At 42.3% G+C, this 27087-nt stretch overlaps 2 protein-coding genes across 3 annotated transcripts; both read right to left on the bottom strand.

Moving 5' to 3' along the window:
* Positions 1 to 200: 200 nt before the first annotated feature.
* On the bottom strand, positions 201 to 10488 carry LOC124275155 (serine-rich adhesin for platelets-like). Of its 2 annotated transcripts, XM_046710651.1 has the most exons (5): positions 10411 to 10488; positions 9826 to 9862; positions 2312 to 3568; positions 1159 to 1679; positions 201 to 1128 (listed from the first exon to the last, which is right to left on the bottom strand). In XM_046710651.1, the coding sequence occupies exons 2-5, from the start codon at positions 9860 to 9862 to the stop codon at positions 601 to 603; spliced, it is 2343 nt and encodes a 780-aa protein (XP_046566607.1). In that variant the 5' UTR covers positions 10411 to 10488; the 3' UTR covers positions 201 to 600. The 2 variants fall into 2 exon arrangements, with proteins under 2 accessions (XP_046566607.1, XP_046566606.1); XM_046710650.1 differs by having other exon boundaries at positions 201 to 1679.
* An 8775-nt stretch (positions 10489 to 19263) lies between these two features.
* LOC124275156 lies at positions 19264 to 23925 on the bottom strand. Its single transcript, XM_046710652.1, has 3 exons — positions 23780 to 23925; positions 20519 to 20636; positions 19264 to 19937 (listed from the first exon to the last, which is right to left on the bottom strand). Exons 1-3 carry the CDS (start codon positions 23871 to 23873, stop codon positions 19823 to 19825), a joined length of 327 nt encoding a protein of 108 aa, XP_046566608.1. The 5' UTR covers positions 23874 to 23925; the 3' UTR covers positions 19264 to 19822.
* Between the last annotated feature and the right edge of the window lie 3162 nt (positions 23926 to 27087).

A 27087-nucleotide genomic window follows, 5' to 3' on the forward strand; every position in this document is an offset into this window, starting at 1 on the left:
TTGTATAATGCCGAAAGGGGATCACCTTCCCTTGCCAAGTAGTGCTTGCGAGCCTACATCAAGGTATACTTTACACATTTTCTGTCTACAACCGACAGAGACAGGAGCATATACCAACAGCCGACCTCTTAAACTTGTGTCGATGTGTTCAACAATGAAGCAAATGCAAATATTTGAGAAATATTTATTGATACGTATAAACAGAGTATTACATCTCTACTGTCATCATGGCTGTGATAAACATACTGCGTTTGGAATGAAGTTGTTGAAAGGCTTTTAGAAGTTGGACGAACATGAATCATACTTTTATGTTTCATGCATAACAGCTTCCTTAGATTCTTTGTACGACGTTTCCGAGCTACTTCTTGCTCTTTCATCCTGTCATTCACCTGATGAAGAAGCAAGAAGTAGCTCTGAAAAGTCATATATAGAACAAAAAGAAGTTATTATCCATAAAACGTGTCATGTATTTAGGTTTTGGATTGGTTTGAATCAAACTTGGACTGTTGGTCACTTAAGGTTTGAATAACGACACAACAACGTTACTTAACCATTGTGGTGAAGTCACCAACACGAAAATGTTCACCATGTTACGATGTCTCACCGTATGTGACCCTTGATGTCTCGTATAATTGTGCTCAAGTCGCCCAGGAACAGCAAACATACGGGTACAAGCATCAGTACAACACCAGTGTAACCAATCCCCTTCGCTGATGGTCTGTCGTCATGGACACTGGTTCGCTTCCGGATTGAAGACCCCAACGACCGCTTCAGGAGAGTTAGGTTACGAATGAGTTGCAACATTTGCGAGGCATTAGTTGGTGTGTAACAAAGATAGTGGCATGCGGCGGGAGTGCATGGTGATGTAGTTATGGACGGTGTCGAGGAGGAGATGGATGTGGTTTGGGGAGAGGCTACAGTCACTGCAACACCAGATGACCCTGCTGAGTCAACAGATATAACAGTGGTGCTGTCCAGTCCGTTTGATGTCTGGGACATTGGTGATACCGGTGTTGGTGGATCGAGCATGGTAGTTACCTGTGTTGATGATTGGGGTGTTGTAGATACCGGTGCTGATGGTTCGAGGACGGTAGATGCCTGTGTTGATGGATCAAGCATGGTAGATAGCTGTGTTGATGGATCGAGCATGGTAGTTACCTGTGTTGATGATTGGGGTGTTGTAGATACCGGTGCTGATGGTTTGAGGACGGTAGATGCCTGTGTTGATGAATGTGTCTTTGTAGATGACTGTGTTGATGAATGGGTTCTTGTAGATGACTGTGTTGATGAATGGGATCTTGTAGATGGCGATGTTGATGACTGGGGCATAGCAGATACCGATGTTGATGACTGGGGCAAGATAGATACCGATGTTGATGACTGGGGCAAGGAAGATACCGATGTTGATGACTGGGGCAAGGTAGATACCGATGTTGATGACTGGGGAAAGGTAGACACCGCTGTTGATGACTGGGGCGTGGCAGATACCGATGTTGATGGCTGGGGCGTGGCAGATACCGGGGTTGATGAATGGGGCATGGTAGATACCACTGTTGATGAATGGGGCATGGTAGATTCAAGTGTTGAAGACTCGGGTGTTGTAGATGCTGACTGAATGATGACCACAGATGAGGCTAGAGCAGCTTGCGACGATGATGCCAAACCGATGGTGGATTGCTCTGAAATGTGAACCGTTTGCTACAGATTCACTTGAACAAACTAAACAGTACTCTCCACTGGCCGGGGTCATGTTTATACATTCAAGGTCTTGTGTCACAGGATTACTTTACATGTGTAAAAAGTATTTCGTAACAGTCCAACAAAAATAACTTAAATCAACGATAATCACAAGTCTCCAGATCGCATAGGAATCGATTAATATGAACGGTAATGTGTTCCTTCTTGTATGACGCTGCGGCGGTCTGTAAATAATCGAGTCTGGACCACACAATCCAGTGATCAACATCATCAACATCGATCTGCGCAACTGGTATTCGATGACATTTGTCAACCCAGTCAGCGAGCCTGACACCCGACCCGTTAGTCGCCTCTCACGACAAGCATGGGTTGCTGAAGATCAATTCTAACCCAGATCTTCACGGGTTAGCCTCTTTGAACAAGCATGGGTTGCTGGAGATAAATTCTAACTCGGGCCTTTAAAGTTCCGCTGAGGGTACGCAACATGCTATGGAGACAATCTAGCTAATACGACGGCGTACGTGAGCATGCTCGAGAACGTAACTATCGTTCAAGTCCACGAAAGGGGTAAATATTCACTTTCAGAAAGAAATCATGTATTTTAAATTCTTACCCGTTAGTTTTTGGACAGTACAGGCTCCGTGGAAACTCAAAGCTGCAGCTGTGTTATAGCTATACACATACACAGCCACCTCCTTGCTGTCCAGTGACCTTAGTGTGTGCATGCCTGGGGATAGCGTGCTCCTCACGGCAACATAGGCACTGTGTACCTCTACAATAGTGAACTGAGTCATTGGCTGGTCATCCAAAACAAACTCATAATGGTTGTTCTGTGATTTCGATGTAATAATGACAAGTTTGGTGTCAGCATCACGTAAAGCAAATATCGTGTGTGTGGCAGAGAACATACTAAACGGCAACATCGTGGTCTGAAGGGGCCAATACACGCTGCCACCATCGGGTTGATACTGTACGTTAATAATTGACTTGTTGCTGGATACCACTTGTCCATTGGGGGAAGAACTCTCCCAGGATACAATGGAACCTCGTTGAACAAGTTCGTGAAAATCAGATCCCACTAATACATCGGTTGTGCTTTGTGCTGAAATAACTCTGAACAATGTATTGTCCGATATGTCAAACACTGGAAAATTGAGAACATCACCTCGTAACAAGTCATATGGTATCATCTGCTCGGCGACTGCCTGACATCTAGAGCTTCCTTCTGGAACATGTGCACACGTTACACCAGCAAACACAGACACGGGTTTATTGGCAGTAATCTGAGAACCTGTCAGATCGTTAAAACACCATATAAACATCACATCAGAAGCATTTATGATGGCACTGATGATATCATTGTCCTCGTACTCCCTGTTACCAAACTGAGCTTCATGCAAGTTCACGTTATTTCTCAGCTGGACCACGACTTCTGTTCCTTCCTCAAATGCTGCAATTGCAATGTAGGACTTCGCGTCCATATCAGCCTGGGAGGCAGTGGTGGAGGCCGTTACGTACGATGTCGTGTTTGTCCGTGTGATGGCGGTATAGCCGTCAATGTTGTCTGCGTACACGAATACCACCACGGGTTCAGTTGCATTTACTCGGATGCCATTCTTCTTTATTGGGAATGGAATGTTTTCAGTTGTTATTGTATGAGTTGAGTGTTGAAGGGAGAATTGGGCAAAACCATTGTTCGCGATTACTTGTTCGTGATTTTCTTGTTTTATTGGAGATCTCGTGGAGACTGTAACTAATGTTCCTTCTTTCCCACTGGCAGTGATCTGAAGTAGACGCCAAGGCACCACATCGTCTACCACTGGGGATACTATCATGAAATCGGTTCCTTCAAATATACAGCACAGCAAACCTGAAATGATTACAAGGTATTGTATATTCCTATCATTACAGGCAATAAAAGCAATCTATTATATATTCCTATCAATCAGACTATTCAAACAGTAAATTATATATTCGTATCAATTCAGGCACTAAACACCATCTAGATTTGGCAAGAAGAAATATATATATATATATTCCTATCAAAACAGGCACTAAAACAATATGTTATATATTCCTATCAATACAGGCAATAAAAACAATCTGTTATATATTCCTATCAATTCAGGCAAAAAAAACCCGAAATATATTGTGTTCTGCTATCAAAACAGGCACTAAAACCAATCTTTTATATATTTCTATCAGCACAGGCAATAAAAACAATCTATTTTATATTCCTATCAATACAGGCAATAAAAACAATTTATTTCATACTCCGATGAATACAGGCACTAAAATCAATCTATTTTTTACTCCTATCAACACAGGCAATAAAATCAATCTATTTTTTACTCCTATCAACACAGGCAATATAAACAACCTATTTTATACTCTAATCAATTCAGGTAATAAAATCAATCTATTTTATACTCCTATCAATGCTGGCAATAAAATCAATCTATTTATACTTTTATCAATACTGGCACTAAAAATCATTTATATATTCCTATCAATACAGGCTCTTAAAACAATGTGTTATATATTCCTATCAATTCAGGCTATAAAAAGAATCTTTTATACATTCCTATCAATTGAGGCAAAACAGCCCCAAATATATTGTATACAACTATCACAACAGACCATAAAACAATCTAGTATATATTCCTATCAATTCAGGCAAAAAAACCCCATCTGTTAAAAACAATGACTGTTGTATATATTTCTATCAGTACAGGCAATAAAAACAATCTATTTTATACTCCTATCAATGCTGGCAATAAAATCAATCTTTTTTATACTTTTATCAATACTGGCAATGAAATCAATCTATTTTATGCTCCTATCAATACAGGCAATAAAAACAATCAATTATATACTCCTATCAATACAGGCAATAAAATCAATCTCCCAAGACAATACACGTGTACACCTATTGGGGTAAGAACGTTATGTTTACTTGAGGCCTACCTGGACCAACTACAAAAAAACAGCACAACTTCACAATGCAAAATGAAAATAGCTCACAAGTGTTACATGTATGTACAAATTATTTTAGTGGCAGTAGAAACTTTTTGGGGTTGAGATTTATCTCCATAAAAATGAATACCGATAAGGATATAAAAAAAATATATAGAAAACCACAAACCCGACGTTGTTGTCAATATTGTAATTATGAAAGTATAACAGCTGACATAAATAACCTCTAATAAGCACACTATTGAACATCAAGATCCAGCATAATACTTCCAACATGACACAAGGCACAAACGGTGAAAACTCACCGATTACACCTAAAACGATATTTGATAACTGTCATTATCACTTAACACAGTAATAATTCCCCTGTATATGAATTTTTTGCTACCCCGATATTGGCGAAATGGTTGGGTCCATGTCTGGACACGCTGCGAGCGATGAAGATAACGGATATCTGACCCCTCAATGTAATCAAGGATTCGGTACCGCGGACGTATCCTGCACCGGAACACACACCAGGAGACAACTATTGGGTATTGGGGCGTATCCTGCACCGGAACACACACCGAGAGACAACCATTGGGTACCGTGGACGTATCCTGCAGAACACACACCGGGAAACAAGAACTGCGTATAGGGAACGTATCCTGCACCCGAAAAACACACCGGAGAGGACAAGGCTGGACCTTACCGTACACGTGCCGTTGGTGTTTTCTTAAGAGGTGGTAACAGCTCTACTCTACACGTTTGGGACATTTTAGATCGCAGAATACAACCTTGATGTACTGGAACAAGCCCTCAACCATCAATGGAACGCTCTATAGCAATTTCATGTAGCACTGAATTAACACGTGATTAATTTTACAAAAGGTTTTGCTCTGTTTATGAGTCCTATGGTGTTTATGTTTTGAAACATCACAACAAAACGCACTATCCGTAAAATACCCGTATTTAACAGCATGATTTTCAATTTCGGCGTGTAGTGTCACAGAATACACAATTCACATGCAATGCACGTGAAACTTGGGGATCAGATAGTCACAATGATGAGTATAAAAGGTTGATCGCTGTCTGTCGATTATTCACTGTATTTGGAATATTGTTGACGAACGCAAAATGCCACGTCTAAGTGAAGCCAACCGTCATATCGCCATTGGTTTGCTTGAAGCTGGCCAGTCTCAACGTGCAGTTGCCCGACGCATGAATGTTCACCAAAGCACCATTTCACGGCTCTGGGAGAGATATCGCCGGCAGAATGCGGTAGCAGATGCCCTCCGTAGTGGGCGACCTCGAGCGATCACTGCGGCGCAGGATCGCAACATCCGGGTACATCACCTGCGTCATCGAACAGCTACGGCGACCAGTACCGCTCGACAAATACCAGGATTGAGGAGGCTTTCTGCACAGACCGTCAGGAACTGGTTGAGAGAGGCTGGTTTACGTGCCAGAAGACCATATTTTGCTTCGACAACAACATCGTCGACATCGAGTTAAATGGTGCACCAACGCTCAGCCCTGGAACCCACATAATTGGCGTAGAATCTGGTTAAGTGATGAATCACGATTTCTATTGGAACGACGCGATTGAAGAATGCGGGTGTTCAGACGTCGACGTGAACGTTTCGCCGACGCTTGCGTTCCCCAGGTGGACAGATTCGGCCGGTACAGTGTTATGATGTGGGGAGCGATCACCTGCCGTAGGAGAAGTGATTTGGTGATGATCCAGGGCAACCTGACAGCTCAACGGTACTGTGACGAAATTCTACGCCCACACCTCCTTCCAATCATTGATCGCCAGAGGGAGTTGTTTCAACAGGACAATGCCAGGCCCCACACAGCACGTCACACTAGACTTCCTCCAGAACCACAACGTCAATGTGCTCACCTGGCCCTCAAGATCACCGGACTTAAACCCGATCGAACATCTGTGGGATGCCCTGGACAGACGGGTGCGACGCCGTAACCCTCAGCCCCAGACACTTCAGCAACTCGCACAGGCACTACAGGCAGAGTGGGCTGCCATTGGGCAACACGAGATTCTAAGACGGTGGTCACACGAGGTATTGACTTCAGCGCCACCACACGTCTCCATGTGACACTCAAACTGACTTTCCTCGAGTTGGTGCCAAAGACGGATAAGTCTGAATTCCCAGTTTGCAATTTCGCTATATTTCATTGATTCATAAAGCCTACAAGATGTTTCAAAATTAACAAAAAAATACAGTTGAAATTCCTATATGAGTATATTTGCCATTAGGGTCCGTGTATCCAGATAGTAGTTTGATTAAGGTTTTATATGTTCCTTTGCTCTGGTGACATATTGATACTATGAAAGATGTGGGGTGTGGCGACACTTTTCCATGTGTTTATTATAAACTGGTTGCCTGTTTCAGAATGAACATGTCTGTCTGTGTGTCTGTATAGGGAACCCTTGTCCTTCTCCCAATTCCGCCGAAAAGTCACGAACAAGTCCCTGTTCCTACCTGGAACCCCGCCGCAGAGACACGGACATGTCCCTGTTCCGTCCTGGAATCCCACCGTAGAGACACGGACAAGTCCCTGTTCCGTCCTGGAATCCCACCGTAGAGACACGGACAAGTTTCTGTTCCGTCTTGGAATCCCGACTGGGAGACACGAACAAGTCTCTGTTCCGTCCTGGAATCCCACCGTAGAGACACGGACAAGTCTCTGTTCCGTCCTGGAATCCCGACTGGGAGACACGAACAAGTCTCTGTTCCGTCCTGGAATCCCGACTGGGAGACACGGACAAGTCTCTGTTCCGTCCTGGAATCCCGATTGGGAGACACGGACAAGTCTCTGTTCCGTCCTGGAATCCCGACTGGGAGACACGGACAAGTCTCTGTTCCGTCCTGGAATCCCGATTGGGAGACACGGACAAGTCCCTGTTCCGTCCTGGAATCCCGACTGGGAGACACGGACAAGTCTCTGTTCCGTCCTGGAATCCCGACTGGGAGACACGGACAAGTCTCTGTTCCGTCCTGGAATCCCCTGGAATCGGACAAGTCTCTGTTCCGGTCCTGGAATTGACTGAGACACGGACAAGTCTCTGTTCCGTCCTGGAATCCCGATTGGGAGACACGGACAAGTCTCTGTTCCGTCCTGGAATCCCGACTGGGAGACACGGAACAAGTCCCTGTTCCGTCCTGGAATCCCGACTGGGAGACACGGACAAGTCTCTGTTCCGTCCTGGAATCCCGACTGGGAGACACGGACAAGTCTCTGTTCCGTCCTGGAATCCCGACTGGGAGACACGAACAAGTCTCTGTTCCGTCCTGGAATCCCGACTGGGAGACACGACACAAGTCTCTGTTCCGTCCTGGAATCCCGACTGGGAGACACGGAACAAGTCGTCCTGTTCCGTCCTGGAATCCCGACTGGGAGACACTGGGAGACACGGACAAGTCCTGTTCCGTCCTGGAATCCCGACTGGGAGACACGGACAAGTCTCTGTTCCGTCCTGGAATCCCGACTGGGAGACACGGACAAGTCTCTGTTCCGTCCTGGAATCCCGACTGGGAGACACGGACAAGTCTCTGTTCCGTCCTGGAATCCCGACTGGGAGACACGGACAAGTCTCTGTTCGTCCTGTGGGAGACACGGACAACAGACCCGTTCCGTCCTGGAATCCCGACTGGGAGACACGGACAAGTCCTGTTCGACTGGGAGACACGGACAAGTCAAGTCTGTTCCGTCCTGGAATCCCGACTGGGAGACACGGACAAGTCCTCTGTTCCGTCCTGGAATCCCGACTGGGAGACACGGACAAGTCTCTGTTCCGTCCTGGAATCCCGACTGGGAGACACGGACAAGTCTCTGTTCCGTCCTGGAATCCCGACTGGGAGAGACACGGACAAGTCTCTGTTCCGTCCTGGAATCCCGACTGGGAGACACGGACAAGTCTCTGTTCCGTCCTGGAATCCCTGGATCCTGGGAGACACGAACAACTCCTGGAAGTCAAGTCCCTGTTCCGTCCTGGAATCCGACTGGGAGACACGGACAAGTCTCTGTTCCGTCCTGGAATCCCGACTGGGAGACACGGACACAAGTCTCTGTTCCGTCCTGGAATCCCGACTGGGAGACACGGACAAGTCTCTGTTCCGTCCTGGAATCCCGACTGGGAGACACGGACAAGTCTCTGTTCCGTCCTGGAATCCCGACTGGGAGACACGGACAAGTCTCTGTTCCGTCCTGGAATCCCGACTGGGAGACACGGACAAGTCTCTGTTCCGTCCTGGAATCCCGACTGGGAGACACGGACAAGTCTCTGTTCCGTCCTGGAATCCCGACTGGGAGACACGGACAAGTCTCTGTCCGTCCTGTTCCGTCCTGGAATCCCGACTGGGAGACACGGACAAGTCTCTGTTCCGTCCTGGAATCCCGACTGGGAGACACGGACAAGTCCCTGTTCCGTCCTGGAATCCCGACTGGGAGACACGGACAAGTCTCTGTTCCGTCCTGGAATCCCGACTGGGAGACACGGACAAGTCTCTGTTCCGTCCTGGAATCCCGACTGGGAGACACGGACAATCCGTCCTCCGTCCTGGAATCCCGACTGGGAGACACGGACAAGTCCCCTGTTCCGAGATCCCGACTGGGAGACACGGACAAGTCTCTGTTCCGTCCTGGAATCCCGACTGGGAGACACGGACAAGTCTCTGTTCCGTCCTGGAATCCCGACTGGGAGACACGGACAAGTCTCTGTTCCGTCCTGGAATCCCGACTGGGAGACACGGACAAGTCCCTGTTCCTCCTGGAATCCCGACTGGGAGACGGGTATTTGGTACTGGGTACCCCTTCGACCACGTAGAATGCACATTTACACGTGGCAATGATTCAAATACATGAAGACATGTAGGTGGCGTGGAGACATCCATAGATGGCGACCTTACCTTGTTATCTTATTGGCGGGTTTAAACTCTGTGGTCATGCAGACAAGGTGTCTGACCTCAGATCAGAAGGTTCGAATCCCATCACGCGAATTAAACGTTTCTGGAAGTGTGCATTGTGTACGTAAAGATCGATGTAAGCTGTTTTGGAGAGAGCGTCCTTTTGTTGAAAATGTCTTGTGCCATACATCAATGTGGTGCGTTACTATGTTTGTTTCAACTGACGAAATTCAAAACTATTTACCTCTGAAGAGAGTAAGCCAGATGAGCGCTTTTTCCATCTGCAAATAAACGTCAATCATGAAAGCACTAGTTGTATTTCCCATTTCCTGAGATTTTGATACTGCGACTAATTCATTTTCACGCGTTTCTGAATCTCTGATAGTGTGCATATTATAAGATACATACTTTATCCAGTAATTAACAGAAATATACATGTTCATTATACATGTTCAATGTACCTTTCAACGATGCATTTCGTAGAAGGTTTTACATATATTGTAGCCTAGTAATTAAAACGTTCGCTCGTCACGCAGAACACCCGGGTTCAAGTCCCCACATGGGTACAGTGTGTGAAGCCCATTTCTTGTGTCCCCCGCCGTGATATTGCTAGAATATTGTTAAAAGCGGCGTAAAACTAAACTCACTCACTCACTTTAAGAGGCGACTAACGGGAGTAGGATGATCATGGATTGAAACTTATGACATCAGTTACTGGTCAAGACTCGATTATATGGAGACGACAGCCACAGAGCACCAATATTGCTGAGTATGGCGTTAAAAACTACGTCCAGTAAAGACAATGATAAATATGTCCATGTTCACTAACCTTGTTAGTATCACCTAGGATCAGCTGGGGTGATCGTCAACAGGCAAACGCTTCTATATCTGGCAGATTTCAAACTACCACTTGTTCATTAATCAACATCGATCTATGGCAACCAAACAAAAACTGCGTATACATTATTGTGTATGTCAGCAGTGAATTGCCTTTATCGATCGGCTTTCTTACTGAAACACACAGCATCGTTTGTGTAGCAGAATACCAAATTGGATCAGTTGAGTCTATTCCGCTGTCGTCATCGAAATATATTTTCTGTAAATCGATAAGCAGTGTAAACATCTAGAGAAACTCGTGAAAAAGAATTGTCCATGTTCTCGTGAAACGTTAAGAGTTATAAATTAACTGCACATTTGATTGATTCTGAGAATAATTATGTTGTCGTGCAGCACTACCAAATAGTGATAATGTCAGGTTTTCGTAAAAATTATTATCATTATGCTAATACTTTTGTGGAGTGCCAAGATCAAGCTCTGCTGCTCAAAGGCGCTTTGAATTTGTTTTTCCCGGGATCATTGGATGTCGATCTCAAAAGGCACATCGTATCATCAATTTCAACGCCCTGGGTACCCCTCGTTCACAGCTTGGTGGACTGGGACATATAGTCAGAGTACATTTTCCACGTTTACTGCACGTTGCTGTACCCGCAACTAGGTGTTTGTAGTATTCATGTGCCCACCATCTGGTCATATGCCAACGGGTTCAAGTGCACAGGGTTGTGTACTGTACAGTAGGGGTTGTGACAACACTGAAACACAAAGTTGAATCAAAGGTTTTTACACCCGGTTAAGGATAGGCTCGATCCCGACACCTCAAGCTCGCTGGATCACTAGCCTGTCACCTTAGACAGCTCGTCAACCACGCCCCACGTGATCTGAAAAGGTGAGCGTACCCTGTCCACCAGTTACAAATATATGCAAAAGTCAATTGTTTTCCTTTAAAAGCACAGGAAATACGGAACAAGAAAACAAAAATCCAGAACTGCATCAGACATATTTGCTTTGTCTCTGATGTACCATGTTCATACAATGTGACATATACTCCTGCTAATTACCTATAAACTGTACATGGATAGATCCGTACCCTTAAACGTCATATTGCAACATGTACGGTAAGTATCAGAAAATGTCGTGGCAAACTCGGGGTACGAAGTTAAGCAAACAAACCTTTAAAACATATGGATTTTGGAAAGTTTACAAATTTGATTATGCAAATATGTAATTATTTCGTCCAAGATACAAACATGGCAGTTTGAGTTAAGGCTGGTCTGGACAAAGTTAAATGTATAATTGTCCTTGTTCCTTGCTAATTAGCAATTGACGTTCTCGTACCTATTCGTTACGACTGTTTACCTTCATAAGCAGACTGCTGATTATATTGACTCCTGGAATGACACACAGATACACATAATGCAACATTGTTAAAGAAGCAGGTAGTCATTGTGCCATGCCTATCTGCCATCGTGGTCGGTATATCCATTGTAAACAGGACAAGATGGTCCCCAAACAATGGAACATTGTTAAAAGCTGACAACAGTCACTGTTTGCTGTCTCTGAAAAATCGTGGTCAAAACACGTATATCAATGTAATCTGTGCACATTTCTACCAACGTAGATACTATATACCTCGTTAGGATGAGAAAGCCACAATACCTCGGTGCGCCTAGTGGCTGCAAAGGTTGTATACTCCCCAGGGAGTTGAGATTGATAATACGATGTGCAGTTGAGATTGACATCCAGTGATCGAGGGAAAAAATACCAGCGCCTTGAGCAAGCACTAGTTGCCTGGATATGCGCGCTATATAAATATCATATGAATATATATATATATTCATATATTGTACGTGTAGATTGATGGGATTCACAAAAATGTATATCCGTTTATAGCACTTCATTTAATGTGAAGTCCGCAAGACGATGTAAACGTTGATTTGTCAAAACGACCATGGGCACCTAACACCGGAACATGTACTCTGCTCCTTTCGCGCCAACTAGATAGCAATTCGATAGTGCCCACTTTTCCAGATATGCCTTCACTTGAAAACCCCGGATGTGAATTCAGTCCAACAACGTTGAATGTAAGATGAAGGCCGGATCTGAATTCAGTCCAACAGAGTTGTATGTAAGATGAAGGCCGGATTTGAATTCATTCCAGCAAGGTTGTATGTAAGATGAAGGGACCTGCGTAGGTAGTTATCCGGGGTTCGAAACAACCGCAAAGTTATAGCTAAAGAAGCAGTACGGATGAACTCAGCTTTTACTTCGAGACAGCCGTGATTTCGAATTCAAAGTTCGACAAAGGAGACCCGTGAAGGTCCGGGTTAGAATATTGATCTTCAGTAACCCATCCTTGTCGTAAGAGCTAGGCGACTAACGGGATTGGGTGGTCAGGCTCGCTGACTTGGTTGACACACGTCATCGGTTCCCAATTGCGCAGATCGATGCTCATGTTGTTGATCACTGGATTGTCTGGTCCAGACTCGATTATTTACAGACAACCGGCATATAGCTGGAATATTGCTAAGTGCAACTAAACTCACTCACTTACTCGACAGAAAGGAGTTTGGCTGCCTCTAGTACCATGGTGCTGTGGATGATGGTTTGTAATACATTGATGAATCTGCAGGAAGACAGGATCACTCAGGCTCAGGTAACAACTCACGCTGTGCTTCTGTATGTTCCGATATATGTGTTCGCGTACGTCAAGATACGCTGCGATACGTTACGTTGTGATGCAATATATGTTCTCAGAATGAGGCTTCACGAGAAGCCATGTTCAATTACGTCACATACGTTGTTATGTAAGCGATGTTATAACATAACACCTTTCTGATGGTGTTACGTGAAGTGATGATATAACGTAACACCTTTCTGATGGTGTTACGTGAAGTGATGATATAACGTAACACCTTTCTGATGGTGTTACGTGAAGTGATAATATGACGTAACACCTTTCTGATGATGTTACGTGAAGTGATAATATGACGTAACACCTTTCTGATGATGTTACGTTAAGTGATAATATGACATAACAACTTTCTGATGATGTTACGTTAAGTGATGATATAACGTAACACCTTTCTGATGGTGTTGCGTGAAGTGATGATATAACATAACACCTTTCTGATGGTGTTGCGTGAAGTGATGATATAACGTAACACCTTTCTGATGGTGTTATGTAAAGTGATGATATAACATAAGAACTTTCTGATGGTGTTGCGTTAAGTGATAATATGACGTAACACCTTTCTGATGGTGTTACGTGAAGTGATGATATAACATAACAACTTTCTGATGGTGTTGCGTGAAGTGATGATATAACGTAACACCTTTCTGATGGTGTTACGTGAAGTGATGATATAACATAACAACTTTCTGATGGTGTTACGTGAAGTGATAATATGACGTAACACCTTTCTGATGATGTTACGTGAAGTGATGATATAGCGTAACACCTTTCTGATGGTGTTGCGTGAAGTGATGATATAACATAACACCTTTCTGATGGTGTTGCGTGAAGTGATGATATAACGTAACACCTTTCTGATGGTGTTACGTGAAGTGATGATATAACATAAACACTTTCTGATGGTGTTGTGTGAAGTGATGATATAACATAACACCTTTCTGATGGTGGAACGTGAAGTGATCATATAACGTAACACCTTTCTGATGGTGTTACGTGAAGTGATGATATAACGTAACACCTGATGTTACGTTAAGTGATAATATGACATAACACCTTTCTGATGATGTTACGTTAAGTGATAATATGACGTAACACCTTTCTGATGGTGTTGCGTGAAGTGATGATATAACGTAACACCTTTCTGATGGTGTTACGTGAAATGATGATATAACGTAACACCTTTCTGATGGTGCTACGTGAAGTGATAATATGACATAACACCTTCTGATGATGTTACGTTATGTGATGATATAACATAACACCTTTCTGATGGTGTTACGTGAAGTGATGATATAACGTAAGCACCTTTCTGATGGTGTTACGTGAAGTGATGATATAACGTAACACCTTTCTGATGGTGTTACGTGAAGTGATGATATAACGTAACACCTGATGTTACGTTAAGTGATAATATGACATAACACCTTTCTGATGATGTAACGTTAAGTGATGATATAACATAACACCTTTCTGATGATGTTACGTTAAGTGATGATATATCGTAAAATAGCGTAATATGACTATGTTGCTTCACGTTATAATATATTATGTTACGTCATATTACGCTGTGTTACGTACTAGTATACATTATGTTTTATTATTTAACTTGTTTGTTGTGTCATGTGTCTTATTTAACTGTAATGAAGTTGTGTTTCTCTAAAAGCAGATGCTAATATGCACAGTGATTGAGTGTGTGTGGTTTTAGGCCGCTTTTAGCAATATTCCAGTAATATCACGGCGGGGGACACCAGAAATGGGCTTCACACATTGTACCCATGTGGGGAATCAAACCCAGCGAATGCTTTAACCACAAGGCTACCCCTTCCTCCCCGAAAATTTGCATATCAAGCATACAAAATGTGATGAGTTTACAAAGTATGGGCATTGCATTCATCTATAGGTATTATCAGAATGGTCACATAACTAGTTTTTATCAACAAATGTTCAGCATGAAATTGTTTGAACTTTATTAAAACATTTAAACCAGGATGTTCTACGTATTAAAATATATTCTTGAAGCATCATTTCCTTACCTTAATTTCTCCTCCATTCAGGTACCAAAGGCGCGATTAATTAATAATGTCGATTTCGTAAAAACATGAGATATATATTCTTGGAATAATATTTAGCCATTATATAAATGCTTGTAAACATCAGTCACATTAATAATGTTATAACTTCTAGCCATTAATGTTACAACGAAGAGATTCAAAACTTTTCATCTCTGCTGGGTGTTAAACTTGTGTTGATGTTAGCCAGTCGATGTGAATTGCAAATCCTCACATAGCATTGCCTTTGTTCCTTTCAATGAAAACTATTACTGAAAGAATAATTTATACCGGATTTTTGAATATCAAAATCTTAAGAACTGGTAGAGTTAGTCTTCAAGTTATAGACACTGGGCTCATTAAGATGTAACGTCCATATTTCAAAAACGCATATAGCATTCCATTTGTCTGTCATGTTGGGATGTTGAAATACTTATCGGTGTTGATTTAGGCGTGTGGAAAGAACAAAGCATTATATAAAGAACTGTCTGGTACATACAGTCTCGTTTTCACAGACACAGAAACGCCTGTTATTCAAGACATCACTCATCCAAACCACCGGAGTTCATTCTCACGATGTAAGATTGGCACAGGTCTCCTACAACGTTATCTGTACTTTTAATTGCTGATGGACAAGGCCAGTTATTGAGCCGCTTGTAAAAGGAAAACTCTCAAGATTTTGTACAATGATATGAGGTTTCCATTCTAGATCGCTGAGACAAGAGGAACGCCATAACGTGGCTCACGAAACGGCAGGTATGCTGAGACAAGAGGGGAGATTGATTGTAAAAGTGTAAGTATAGAAGAAGAATGGTCACTTCTACTATGGCCATCATAAGAGATTTGAATCTCTATTGAATAAGTGGAATCGATTAGTTCCCGGAAAATACATGCTTCTATATGTTGATTTATCATCAGTCAGCTTGAATCTGACGTTTGACTGAGTGATTATGAGTTCATAGTTCGCCAAATCCAGTCTGAAAGCATGTAATATCTATCATGACACTATGATATAAACCAGCAAGTAATGTTGTGACTTGTTATAATCAAAACAAGTTTCAAAATATTAACGTTGTTTTCATTTTGTTATTTTTAGAATGTTTACATATTGATTTAAGTGAGTGACTTTAGTTTTACGCTGCACTCAGCAGTATTCTAACTATATGGCGACGGTCTGTAATTAATCGAGTCTGGACCAAACAATCCAGTGATCAACAGCATGGGCATCGATCTACGCAATTAGGAACCGATGACATACGTCAACCAAGTCAGCGAGCCTGACCACCCGATCCCGTTAGTTGCCTCTTACGACAAGCATTGGTTACTGAAGATCAATTCTTCACTATTGAATATAATAATTCCAAGGCACCACAAGTGTGCTTTTGTTTGTACATCTAGTACATTCTGACGTTCCTGACTGCCATGGCATCTATGCCAAAATATCAACAAAACACATTGTACAAGTGGAATTAGAAAATTGATTATCTGAGTTGATTTTTAGTCTCGGGGAAAAGAAATAATTTAGTTGTCTCCGTATTTTCAAAACCATGACAAATCTACAAACATCAGCTAGTGCCACGGGCTGTTGGAGATTTGTAACGGTGTTATCTGTTTAGAATGATGGATCAATAAGCGAATGTCAATAACAGCTGGAACATTCACTTGACTGACTGTTTACTCGTTACCAAAGCAGAAGGCGAGTAAACAATTGTTCTGGAGAAGTCTCAGTGAAGGTACAAACATAAAAACCACTTAAAAGAAGATAAACGACTAGCCATTTTTACATATCACTTGAGGTATGTCATAATTAACTATTGAAACGGCAGAGAATCAGATGATTGGAAGCAGGGCAAGCAGTTCTCTGAATGTGATTTGGAGAATTCTTAATACAAACGATGATGACATAGACGGTAATGATAATAACGGATGGCAAAGAAAACGATGACTGTTCTACCAAATGTTGACTAACTACCTACAACATTCTACTTTACCGATAAAAATATGATTCTGATTTTGATTTGAGTCAAAAGTACGTTCCTCGTTCCTTGATACGTGGTTTCCAAAGCAGAGTTAAATTCACTTATGTCATATAATGAACGTGCATGTTATTGACTGGGCGTGTCTACATTGATGCTGGTATTAGACAGCGCTAATGGCGCGTATGAGTCATGGGATACACATGAGGGACTGATTGGTTGGTGTAATCACCTGTAGTGACGAATACATCGATTAGATGCTTAAACAACCGGTTAATACACTGTGGTCTACTGATTTTGTTTTGTCGTTTTAAAACATTTCCCCCCCAGCACTTGCAGTAAAGAAGTAAATATAATTTTCTCTCATGTATGTAAAACATTCAAGACAATGCACACATCTCAAAGTACAGAATGAACACTACAAGGATAGACACAAGTGTGTCCGTATATGTAGATCCTCAAGACATAGACCACTCAACCCCGGGAAGTAAATCAATCGACAGTGAAACTCGGGACGAAACAGTGTGATTAAATGGATTCGTGGTCTTTGATTTATTTTTTACTGAAGAAGCTGGAGTTTTTTTGTAAATATAATCACCGAATCAATATTTCATTGCGGGGTCGATGTTTCTATTTTGTATGTTCACACATAACCAGGTTGGGCTGGCTGTGAAACGCTTTGGTCGCTAGGCATATATGTATCTCTTATCTGAGCCAGGGCCTAGATTTACGAAGCTCTCTTAGCGCTAAGATAGTCGTAAGTTAATGTTAATGTATGACACTTACGACTATTTTAGTGCTAAGAGAGCGTCGAAAATCTAGGCCCAGGGCCGTAAGTCCAGTGTTCGAATCCTAAAATCGGCCAGACAGTTTGCCGTTGGTTGCATCCCTGAGTCGGCAGAGGAGGGTGAGTTAGGTGGTCGAGGGAGCTGGTTCCAAGAATGATGTTCCATTGTTATGTGCACTACTTTGACTCTTACTTCACGCAGACTTGGGGAATATCGGCCAGACCCTATCGACCGACTGATCATACAAAAGCAGGATGTGTGTGTGTGAGAGGGGAAGGGGAATAACTAGGTTGGTGATGATATTTACGATGTAATTATTTAACTCCCCAAAAAGACAAACGTGCACGGGATTAAAGACCACCCGCAGATAAACGCATGATATATTTCTTGGCATATTTTTCTGTAGATGGTGTTGATTCATTTTGTTGTATGGCAGGTATTATCGATAATTATCTCCTCTGCCTCTTTCAGTCGAAATTGGCAGCAACACCACAAATGACATCCAACGGATGGCATGGTAGGTGATGTATGAATTAATAACAAGTTTGAATTTCCCTACGTTGACTGGGAAACCATTAAACAAACTGACAGTTTACAAGCATTGAAACACGTTGAAAACATTCAAGTCAGATGTAACATATGTTATATATATATAGATAGGATTACATTCTCAGTGAAGCGCACTCCAGTACATTTTAGGTTGAGTCCAGTCCAAGACCAGCATTGATTGAAACTGTGTGTCTTGATGCTTTCAGAAAATCACCTGTTGTTAGATTTGTTGTCTATCTGCAGGATGGAGATCGTTCTTTAAAACAATGTCAAAACTATATGAGTGTCTCTCGAGAACATCACTAAATGGCGCATCGCTCAAACCTGTATCACATTGGTCTTCTCTGGAACAAGAAGATGTGACGTGTCGTGATACGACTGATGCTGCACAAAGCGGAGTTAAACCAAACTCATTCTCTCACCAGAAAGGCTCATACGATGTCATGCAATATTTCGAGCCCGTTTCTGAGTAAATGTGTTGGCTATAGTGATATGTATTTATGCAAAATACTGGGACCCAAATTTGTTGGTGTGATTTTAGTACACATGGGTATGGTTTATTGTGAACTTCTATTTTAAGTCAAAGGTTAAACTGTTTATATACTCATGTCAATAATGGTTGTCACCCCCTCCTCACCCCAACCCCCCACACACACACACACCTCACCCCCAACCCACACCCCCTCTCCAATTAAAAAAATTGAAGGGGTGACAACCATTATTGGCATGAGTGTATATAGTGAGGACATCAATTGTCAAAACATAATATGGCATGACTGAGAGACACAATAATTGACATCAATAGTTTAATTTTCTTATTGTCAGTACATGGACATTCAGAATGTGGACTATTGAGGTCGGACATATAAACTGGAACTGATATGAACTGAAACGTGAGGTCAGATGTTTGATAGGCTTTTAGAAGTTGGTAGGGTAATACAAGACACTTGATATGGATGTGCAACAACTTCCTGTACATACTATATATACCTATGTAACTATTCACTGTCATTCACCTGATGAAGGGGCAAGTATTAGCTCAGAAACGTCGTGTGTAAATAATAAAGAAGTCGCACATCCATATCAAGTGTCTTGTATGAAACGTGAGGTGGTATCAGCCAGCAGAGGAGCAACCTTGTCGTCTCTTCCAGGTGGAATTATACTGAAATTCGCTTTTCAGATATTAAGAGGGGGATAAGCCAATTCCAAATGTCCAAAACCATAAACAATGCGTGACCATGACAACCGACACACCGTGTGAAACAGGACAGTTGTACGCCGTTTTAAGTCTTAGTACATTAGTAACCCCTGTTCTTGTCGTTTTTGGTGGTCTTGGGGACAACGACGATGTTCAGCAGTCGATGGAGTGGTCATCTGTCCGAACTACCCTGTAGCCGCACCTGTTGTTGAAGGCTCGAACCACCTGGCACCACTCAGGCATCACGCTTGCGCTGTATCTGCCAATTCTGATGACAATAAACGAAAGATGATAATATACTTTAAGAACTTCCATTTCTTTCTTAATTGGTAAATATTGAAGACATCTTCCTCATACACTGCAGTTCTTCTTCTTCAGTTCTCATATCAGATGTAATTCTCTGTTATTCTGTGGGATATTACAAAATAGCTGTTTAATCAACACTGCACGGGACAGAAGAGATAGCAGCAGTCAATTGCTGGTCGTGCGAGGCGAGTAAGTTGACTCGGGAAACTACACAGTGATTTGGTTGACTGGATGTGCTCTCAATCTCTTTTTCTCTAGCCTAGTCTACGTCATGTACAGCTTTCATGCAACTGGACTGATTGTTTTGACAGCTGTATTAAATAACATTTCTTTGCCCACTTACTAAACGCGGTATATAAGGGGCAGTGTCACTAGAATATCGTAATGCATGCTAGTAACTAGCTCTTGACATTACCATACAAAAGGTTCTAAACGTGCACATCGTGTGGTAAAACCACCCTGGGCAATGATTACTGTTAAACATAAATGAAGTGACATTTCGTACATCTTCAGGTATCGGTGATGAAGCCAGCCAACACTCACCCGCAGCATTGAAGACCGCGCATGGAGCATGTGCACAGCTTGCAGTCGGAGGCTATCCCTTTCTGACCGGGTCTCAGGAGGAGGTCAAGATAGGGACAGTGAAAAAGGAGGTCACCTTCTGTAAAAGAAATTTAGTGATTGGATATATTTAAATAATGGTGCAGTTTTCAATGGACTTGGGGAAGAATTAAAAATAAAAAAAGGGGAGATTGTCGTAGTCGTGTGAAATAATGATATTTGTGGTAAGCTTGTCTCGAAATGTGGATCACGTCTCTGGTTTAGTGGATAGAGCGTTCGCAGGAAGAGAGGAAGTTCGGTGGTTCGATACCCGGACTTCGTCATACACTGTCCTGTCTAAATCTCCCCTGTACAGAAAATAATTGCAAGGTCTGGAGAGCTCTGGTGGTATGATTAGGCTATTGACCAATCAGAGTTCGACTAATGTATCTTAAGGGTAATAATATTAGTTGTCCGTCTGTCTCGAAGGGTGAAGGGGATCATTAAATCTTTTTGACGAGACTGGGGTGTGTGTGTGTGTGTGTGTGTGTGTGTGTGTGTGTGTGTTTTACATAGGCTCGTCCACTTTTCACAACACACAATATATACAAAAGGATCGGTTATTTGTTTTGTTTGTTTGTTGTTTAAGGCTGCACTCTTACGACAAGCATGGGTTACTGAGGATGGGTTCCACTTCTACCTCGGATCTTCACGGGACTAAATCAAACAGTTGGCAATGTTGCCCTATTTCTTAACCAATTTCGAGAACAATCAATCAACATGTATCATCAAGAATGGCATTTCACATTAGAAACAAGTTCTCGTTATGATCTATATAGATCCTTCAAGAGTCTCATCCAACCAGAAAAATACTTATCTGTGCTAACATCCAAAAATCTCAGGCGCAATTTTATTCAGTATCGACTTGGTCTTTCAGACCTATTCGTAAATAAGGGTAGAAGATTGTCAATAGAGAAATGTTTAAGATTATGTCCTTTATGTCATTCAGCCATTGAAAACGAAATCCATTTTACATTTTTCTGTCCATTTTATGTTGATCTAAGAACCAAATATATACCAGTGCAATATCAGTCAAAATATCCCGAAACTGCCTTTGGTCAATTTTATCCTCAAATAATGAAAACGTTATTCTCCAACTTGCCTTATATGTAAAACATGCTTTATCTTTAAGAAATGAACTGTTAAGCATTGATTAACTTTATTCCTTTCATCCTTGTATTATTGTGTGTATTTATATATGTATATCATGTATTCTCCTTGTATGTGGGCCGGAGGCCTTAAATACAATAAACACTTTGACTTGACGACATACGGATGAACAGTCGCAGGATTTGGTCGATGTAGCGATTTGCTGCAAGATTGGCTTGAACCAACACTAGTTCTGATCTACCCGTGTAGGACATGGCTCCCCACACAATGACGCTTTCTCCATCAACTCTGTCCACCTGTTGAAACGCAGTTCGGCCAAAACGTTCGCGTCGACGTCGATAGACACGTTGTCTCCCATACCGTCGTAGCAGGAGGAAACGTGATTCATCGCTAAAGCAAAAGTTTGGTCGATATGCTCGAATTCCCACTTCTCTCAGACGCGCAATACACAACAACATGATTTTCGGGATTCAAACATAGGAATTGTTTTAATGACGATTGCTATCAAAATATATGGAAATGAACCTCTGAAACGCCTGTGCGTTTCTATTTTTGAAGAGTGAATATACTCCGAAACGTTGTGTTTCTCGTAATGAAGAAGTTGACATCCATAAAACTCTCTTCCTTATGTGTATCACTTCATGTATGTTTCAAGTATAGTTTTTCCCTTCACTAAGACATCGCCATCGGTCATTGACGACTGGGTAATGTTACAGCTGAATACTCAAATAACCAAGGCTGTTTGAAATAACTCCGATATTGTAATATACACTGAGCTTTATCTACAGCAGAGGGGTCACAGGGTCAGATCCTAATTGCTGCAATTAGCTGGTACTCGACGTAAACAACGTGCTCACATACACAATATATACCAACCGTCATGTAGAAGTAACCAGCAAATCTATATGTACATTTCCAATGGATACAAAATGAAGTTCTCTATTTTGCTTGTCGTATTAGATAGTGGCGTTGAATTTGAAACAACGATATTTTTGGCTCAGTTGAACTCTGCGGCTGCAAACTTCCAGAAACTCCTTTGAGTTTTCAATAAAAACAACTGCAAACCTTTGCAGGTCAGCCAGAAGTGGATGGGAACTGGGTGGGACAGGATTGGAATTCTCTTTCCTCTGTTAACTGAACGCACTGGCAAATCCTGAAAGCCAGTGTACGGGTTCAGTTCCTTTTAGACATTTCTGAGACAACAACCCAATATTTTGACGTACACTTTCATAGCATCAACACCGATTTAAGGTGATTTTAATCATCTAAAATGGAAGCCGACTGGGTACGAAGTGTTGGCCCACAGCGTCATCGTAATAATGCATATTATTGTATTATTACCCAAGACGTTGCCTTAAATAAAATTAATGGCAATTATAATACCGTGACAACCGGGCTCTTCTGTTGTATATAACATTGCAGGTGCGCTGAATCCCACATTTGTATGGTGTTCAGGTATGTATCGCGCACACAGCCGTTAAAAAGTAAGTACATGTATACCTCTGCACCCTATACGAATCGTGAGTGTGAGTGAGTGAGTGAGTGAGTTTAGTTTTACGCCGCACTCAGCAATATTCCAGCTATATGGTGGCGGTCTGTAAATAATCGAGTCTGGACCAGACAATGCAGTGATCAACATCATGAACATCGATCTGCGCAATTGACGAATCGTGAGACACCACATGGTGGACACACGGTGTCATGCTTGCTTACTTGGTTGACTGCGTGCAAACGTACTCTGCCGACGTGGATCTTTGCTCATGATGTCAGTCACTAGGTGTCTGATGCAGGAGTATTTCGATGGCGTCAATCAGCAAACAATAAGTAATTGTTCATCGTAATAAATTCGCAATGAACTTGACATTTCGCTAACTTGACACCACTCTACCATTTTTAAGCTAAAAGGTTTTGCTTTAATTTATAAGATTTCACACAGTAGATGCCAAAAAATAAACTGCTACTACTTTTAGGTGTACTATGTACAAAAACAAAGTATATAACGTTAACCAAATAAGGATTCTTATTAGAAATACAAATCAAACATTGCAAGTGAGCATACTGGTGCATCATCTTCAGGTGAAGGCTATAACCTACCAACTTCCGTCACATCAAGTCGTGAGAACACACAGCCACCTTCAGCCTCCCACACCAGTATCAACGTCAGTGAAAGTAACACTAAGCTCTTCATTTTGTACAGCTACAACAAGGCATACACAACAGCTGCCGACTGCCTTACTTATATTAAGAAGAACCGGTGAACCATGGACATGTTCCGTCTGAAATAAATGATCCCACCTCATAACGCAACAAAATGTATTCAGCTTTAAATGGATAATAAGATGTCTGGCCAGTGGTTGACATTGTTTCATTTTCAACCATAAACAAAATTCCAAAGATACTGAGTGAGATATATGATCAGTATCAGGGGCTTATGATTACAACACGGTGGTTTCAATTTCATATGACACAGTTTGCATCGACACCGTCTGGTATGGAGTGATGAGCGTTCACAACCAGCGCCCTATCTTGTGTCAAGTGACCTCTCATTATCCTATTTCCATGTCCATTATCTAGTGATAGATAGCGTCCCCTCAGTGTGGACCAGAGACGTAAGGGAAGGTTTTCTTATGCTTCAGCAAAACACCGGACATAACGGAAGTTCAGGCACATGGCGTTTCCGCTCGCAGTACTGAAGACACGGCGATTAGGATTTATTGTATCTGTTTGGCCGAGTCTACGGGGGCAGTGCTCCATAATTAAGGGATACTTTGTAGCGCTTGTACTGTGTCGTGAAAGATAATGTAAATGCGTGTGAGAGGTCGTCCTGGCTGACTGTAAATATGAGCGAGCAGACATTATGGACCACTTTGTGTAAACATCCAACAACCATTACCTTCATTAACATGAGCAGTAACTGCGGCGCTAATTATAAATGGTCTGACCAGATTAACTATGGTTACTGATACCTTGTGATTCCTGAGAACTGCGGCGCTAATAATAAGTGGACAAACCAGGGCCCTGTTTCACAAAGCGATCGTAGCACTAAGGTGATAGTAACTACCATATCTTAACATAGACTTACGACAGTCGTAGCGCTAAGGTGATAGTAACTACCATATTTTAACATAGACTTACGACAGTCGTAGCGCTAAGGTGATAGTAACTACCATATTTTAACATAGACTTACGACAGTCGTAGCGCTAAGGTGATAGTAACTACCATATTTTAACATAGACTTACGACAGTCGTAGCGCTAAGGTGATAGTAACTACCATATTTTAACATAGACTTACGATAGTCGCAGCGCTACGATCGTTTTATGAAACGGGCCCCTGAGTAAGTATGGTTACTGATACGATGGGATTCCCAAGAACGCAAAGGTAAGCTGCGAATAAGAATAAGTACAAAACTGAAATTGTTAATTCAGTAAATGACAACAGAACTATGAACAATAGATCCCCCAATTATACCGAAACACAATTTCTCCCACAATATCTCACAGTGGGAGCAGAAATACGTACATACTAGTGTCTTGAAACAAGCCTGTATTTTGTTCTTAAATCAAAAACATGATTGGAAGTTTGCAGGAATTGTCATTTCAGTCAGCAAGACGCAGGTAGGTACGATGGCAATCATATTCACATTCCCGAAGCCTTTGCAACCAATCAATACATAATGTGTGTTCACAGCTGATTGATGAATCTGTAAAGGGAACATCCTGTTGTATCTGGCAAGTACAATATTCGACATTTTACAAGCGTTTCAGCCATCTTCTGCCACTGACAACCACTGCTACAACAATATCCGTGTCACACTGCATTAACGATCACGTCGGTGACCGGGATACAGGGGATAAAATACAAAATATGATAGTTAAAACTCCTACAAGCCAATAACGAATGTAATGCTGATATGCCCCATGATATAATTCAGAAACAAAATACAGGTCAAGAACCTTCACCATCTGTCTCTTGTTCAGTCATCCAAAGTTATTGAGAGAAGAACAGTTTACTTAATGCCTAATGACGGGTAGACGGGTTGATTGTAGCAGAGTATATTCATGATCAATGTATTGTGCGCCCGTAGGGTAAAAAATAATTATACAATCTAAATATGATATGCAAATAAATGGCTGTTGTATGGCTGTTGCAATACTGTGTTTCATGTGTGTAGTTACGAAAATCCAGGACAGGAGATGTATACTAAAAGCGCTATATGGAAGCAGTCTGAATATAATCGAGTCTTGCACAGACATTCCAGTGATCAACAGCATGAGCGTCGATGTACGCAATTGGGAAACGATGATACCCGACCCCGTTGATGGCCTCTTACGACAAACATGGCATTGATACTCCCAATTGCGCAGATCGATGCTCATCCTGTTGATCACTGGATTGTCTGGTCCAGACTCGATTATTTACAGACCGCCGCCATATAGCTGGAATATTGCTGAGTGCGGCGTAAAACTAAACTCACTCACTCACTGACACTGAGGTAGGTACTAAGCAACAAATAAGGTAATATGTAACAAAATTGCTTCGTTTAACCTTTTTAAATGACGACGAGTAACTCGTCTTATGTCCCTTTAGTAGCAGGATCTGCTGGTTGGATCCTGGAATCCATGTCTCATCTCGGTGAAGATGCTTGGTCCATCACACCGCCGTTATCATGGTGCATGGATAACTGTGATTTCGTTCCTCGTTCAGCCATCAAATTACTGAACTAATGTTTAAACTGACTGACTGAGTTTGGTTTTACGCCGCTTTTAGCAATATTCCAGCAACATCACGGCGGGTGACACCAGAAGTGGGCTTCACACATTGTGCCCATGTAGGGATTCGAACCCGGGTCTTCGGCGTGACGAGCCAACGCTTTAACCATTAGGCTACCCCACCGCCCCAACTAATGTTTAAAGGGTGTTAAACCCCGAACTCGCTCACTCACAGAATTATAGCTGTGTAAACTTCACTGAAACACTACAGCTATATCCTACCGCTGACTAAATGTAACAAGTGTCACATTACAGTAGGCCCCTAGAGGGCATTTTCACAGGAACACAGGGTCATAAATATTCGCGAAAGTGAGGGTGACCTGTCATTGGAACGAGCGCCAACAGGCAAGATTTGCTAGGAAGGGGAAGTAATGAGGACGAATGACTGTGGCTCCTGAAGCAACTTCTATCAGGTAAAACCCACCCCGTTCCTGTTTCCTCCAGATCTGGGTCACACCTGTAGATGTCAGTGCCAGAATCCCCTGTCCGATAGGGGAGTGGGGAGTAATGTCACTAATTCATGTTCCCTAACATGGGGGCCGTTCTGTGGCTCTTGCCTCTGATACTTATTAAATGGCCTTGGCATAACAACATAAGACAACATCTCAGGAGAGCTGTACCTTTAGTTAC

This window comes from Haliotis rubra, unplaced genomic scaffold, assembly GCF_003918875.1.
Source record: "Haliotis rubra isolate DU_JTF1 unplaced genomic scaffold, ASM391887v1 Scf199, whole genome shotgun sequence".
Taxonomy (NCBI): Eukaryota; Metazoa; Mollusca; class Gastropoda; order Lepetellida; family Haliotidae; genus Haliotis; species Haliotis rubra.

What these genes read in the sequence shown, in the direction of transcription:
- LOC124275155 (XM_046710650.1), bottom strand. Translation starts at nt 9,862, where the DNA reads ATGGAAAAAGCGCTCATCTGGCTTACTCTCTTCAGAG. An exon ending in CTGGCTTACTCTCTTCAGAG is followed by an intron (nt 3,569 to 9,825) that starts GTAAATAGTTTT and finishes TAATCATTTCAG; the next exon opens with GTTTGCTGTGCTGTATATTT. An exon ending in TACTGTCCAAAAACTAACGG is followed by an intron (nt 1,680 to 2,311) that starts GTAAGAATTTAA and finishes TTCACATTTCAG; the next exon opens with AGCAATCCACCATCGGTTTG.
- LOC124275156 (XM_046710652.1), bottom strand. Translation starts at nt 23,873, where the DNA reads ATGAAGAGCTTAGTGTTACTTTCACTGACGTTGATACTGGTGTGGGAG. An exon ending in ACTTGATGTGACGGAAGTTG is followed by an intron (nt 20,637 to 23,779) that starts GTAGGTTATAGC and finishes TTTCTTTTACAG; the next exon opens with AAGGTGACCTCCTTTTTCAC. An exon ending in CGCGGTCTTCAATGCTGCGG is followed by an intron (nt 19,938 to 20,518) that starts GTGAGTGTTGGC and finishes TATTGTCATCAG; the next exon opens with AATTGGCAGATACAGCGCAA.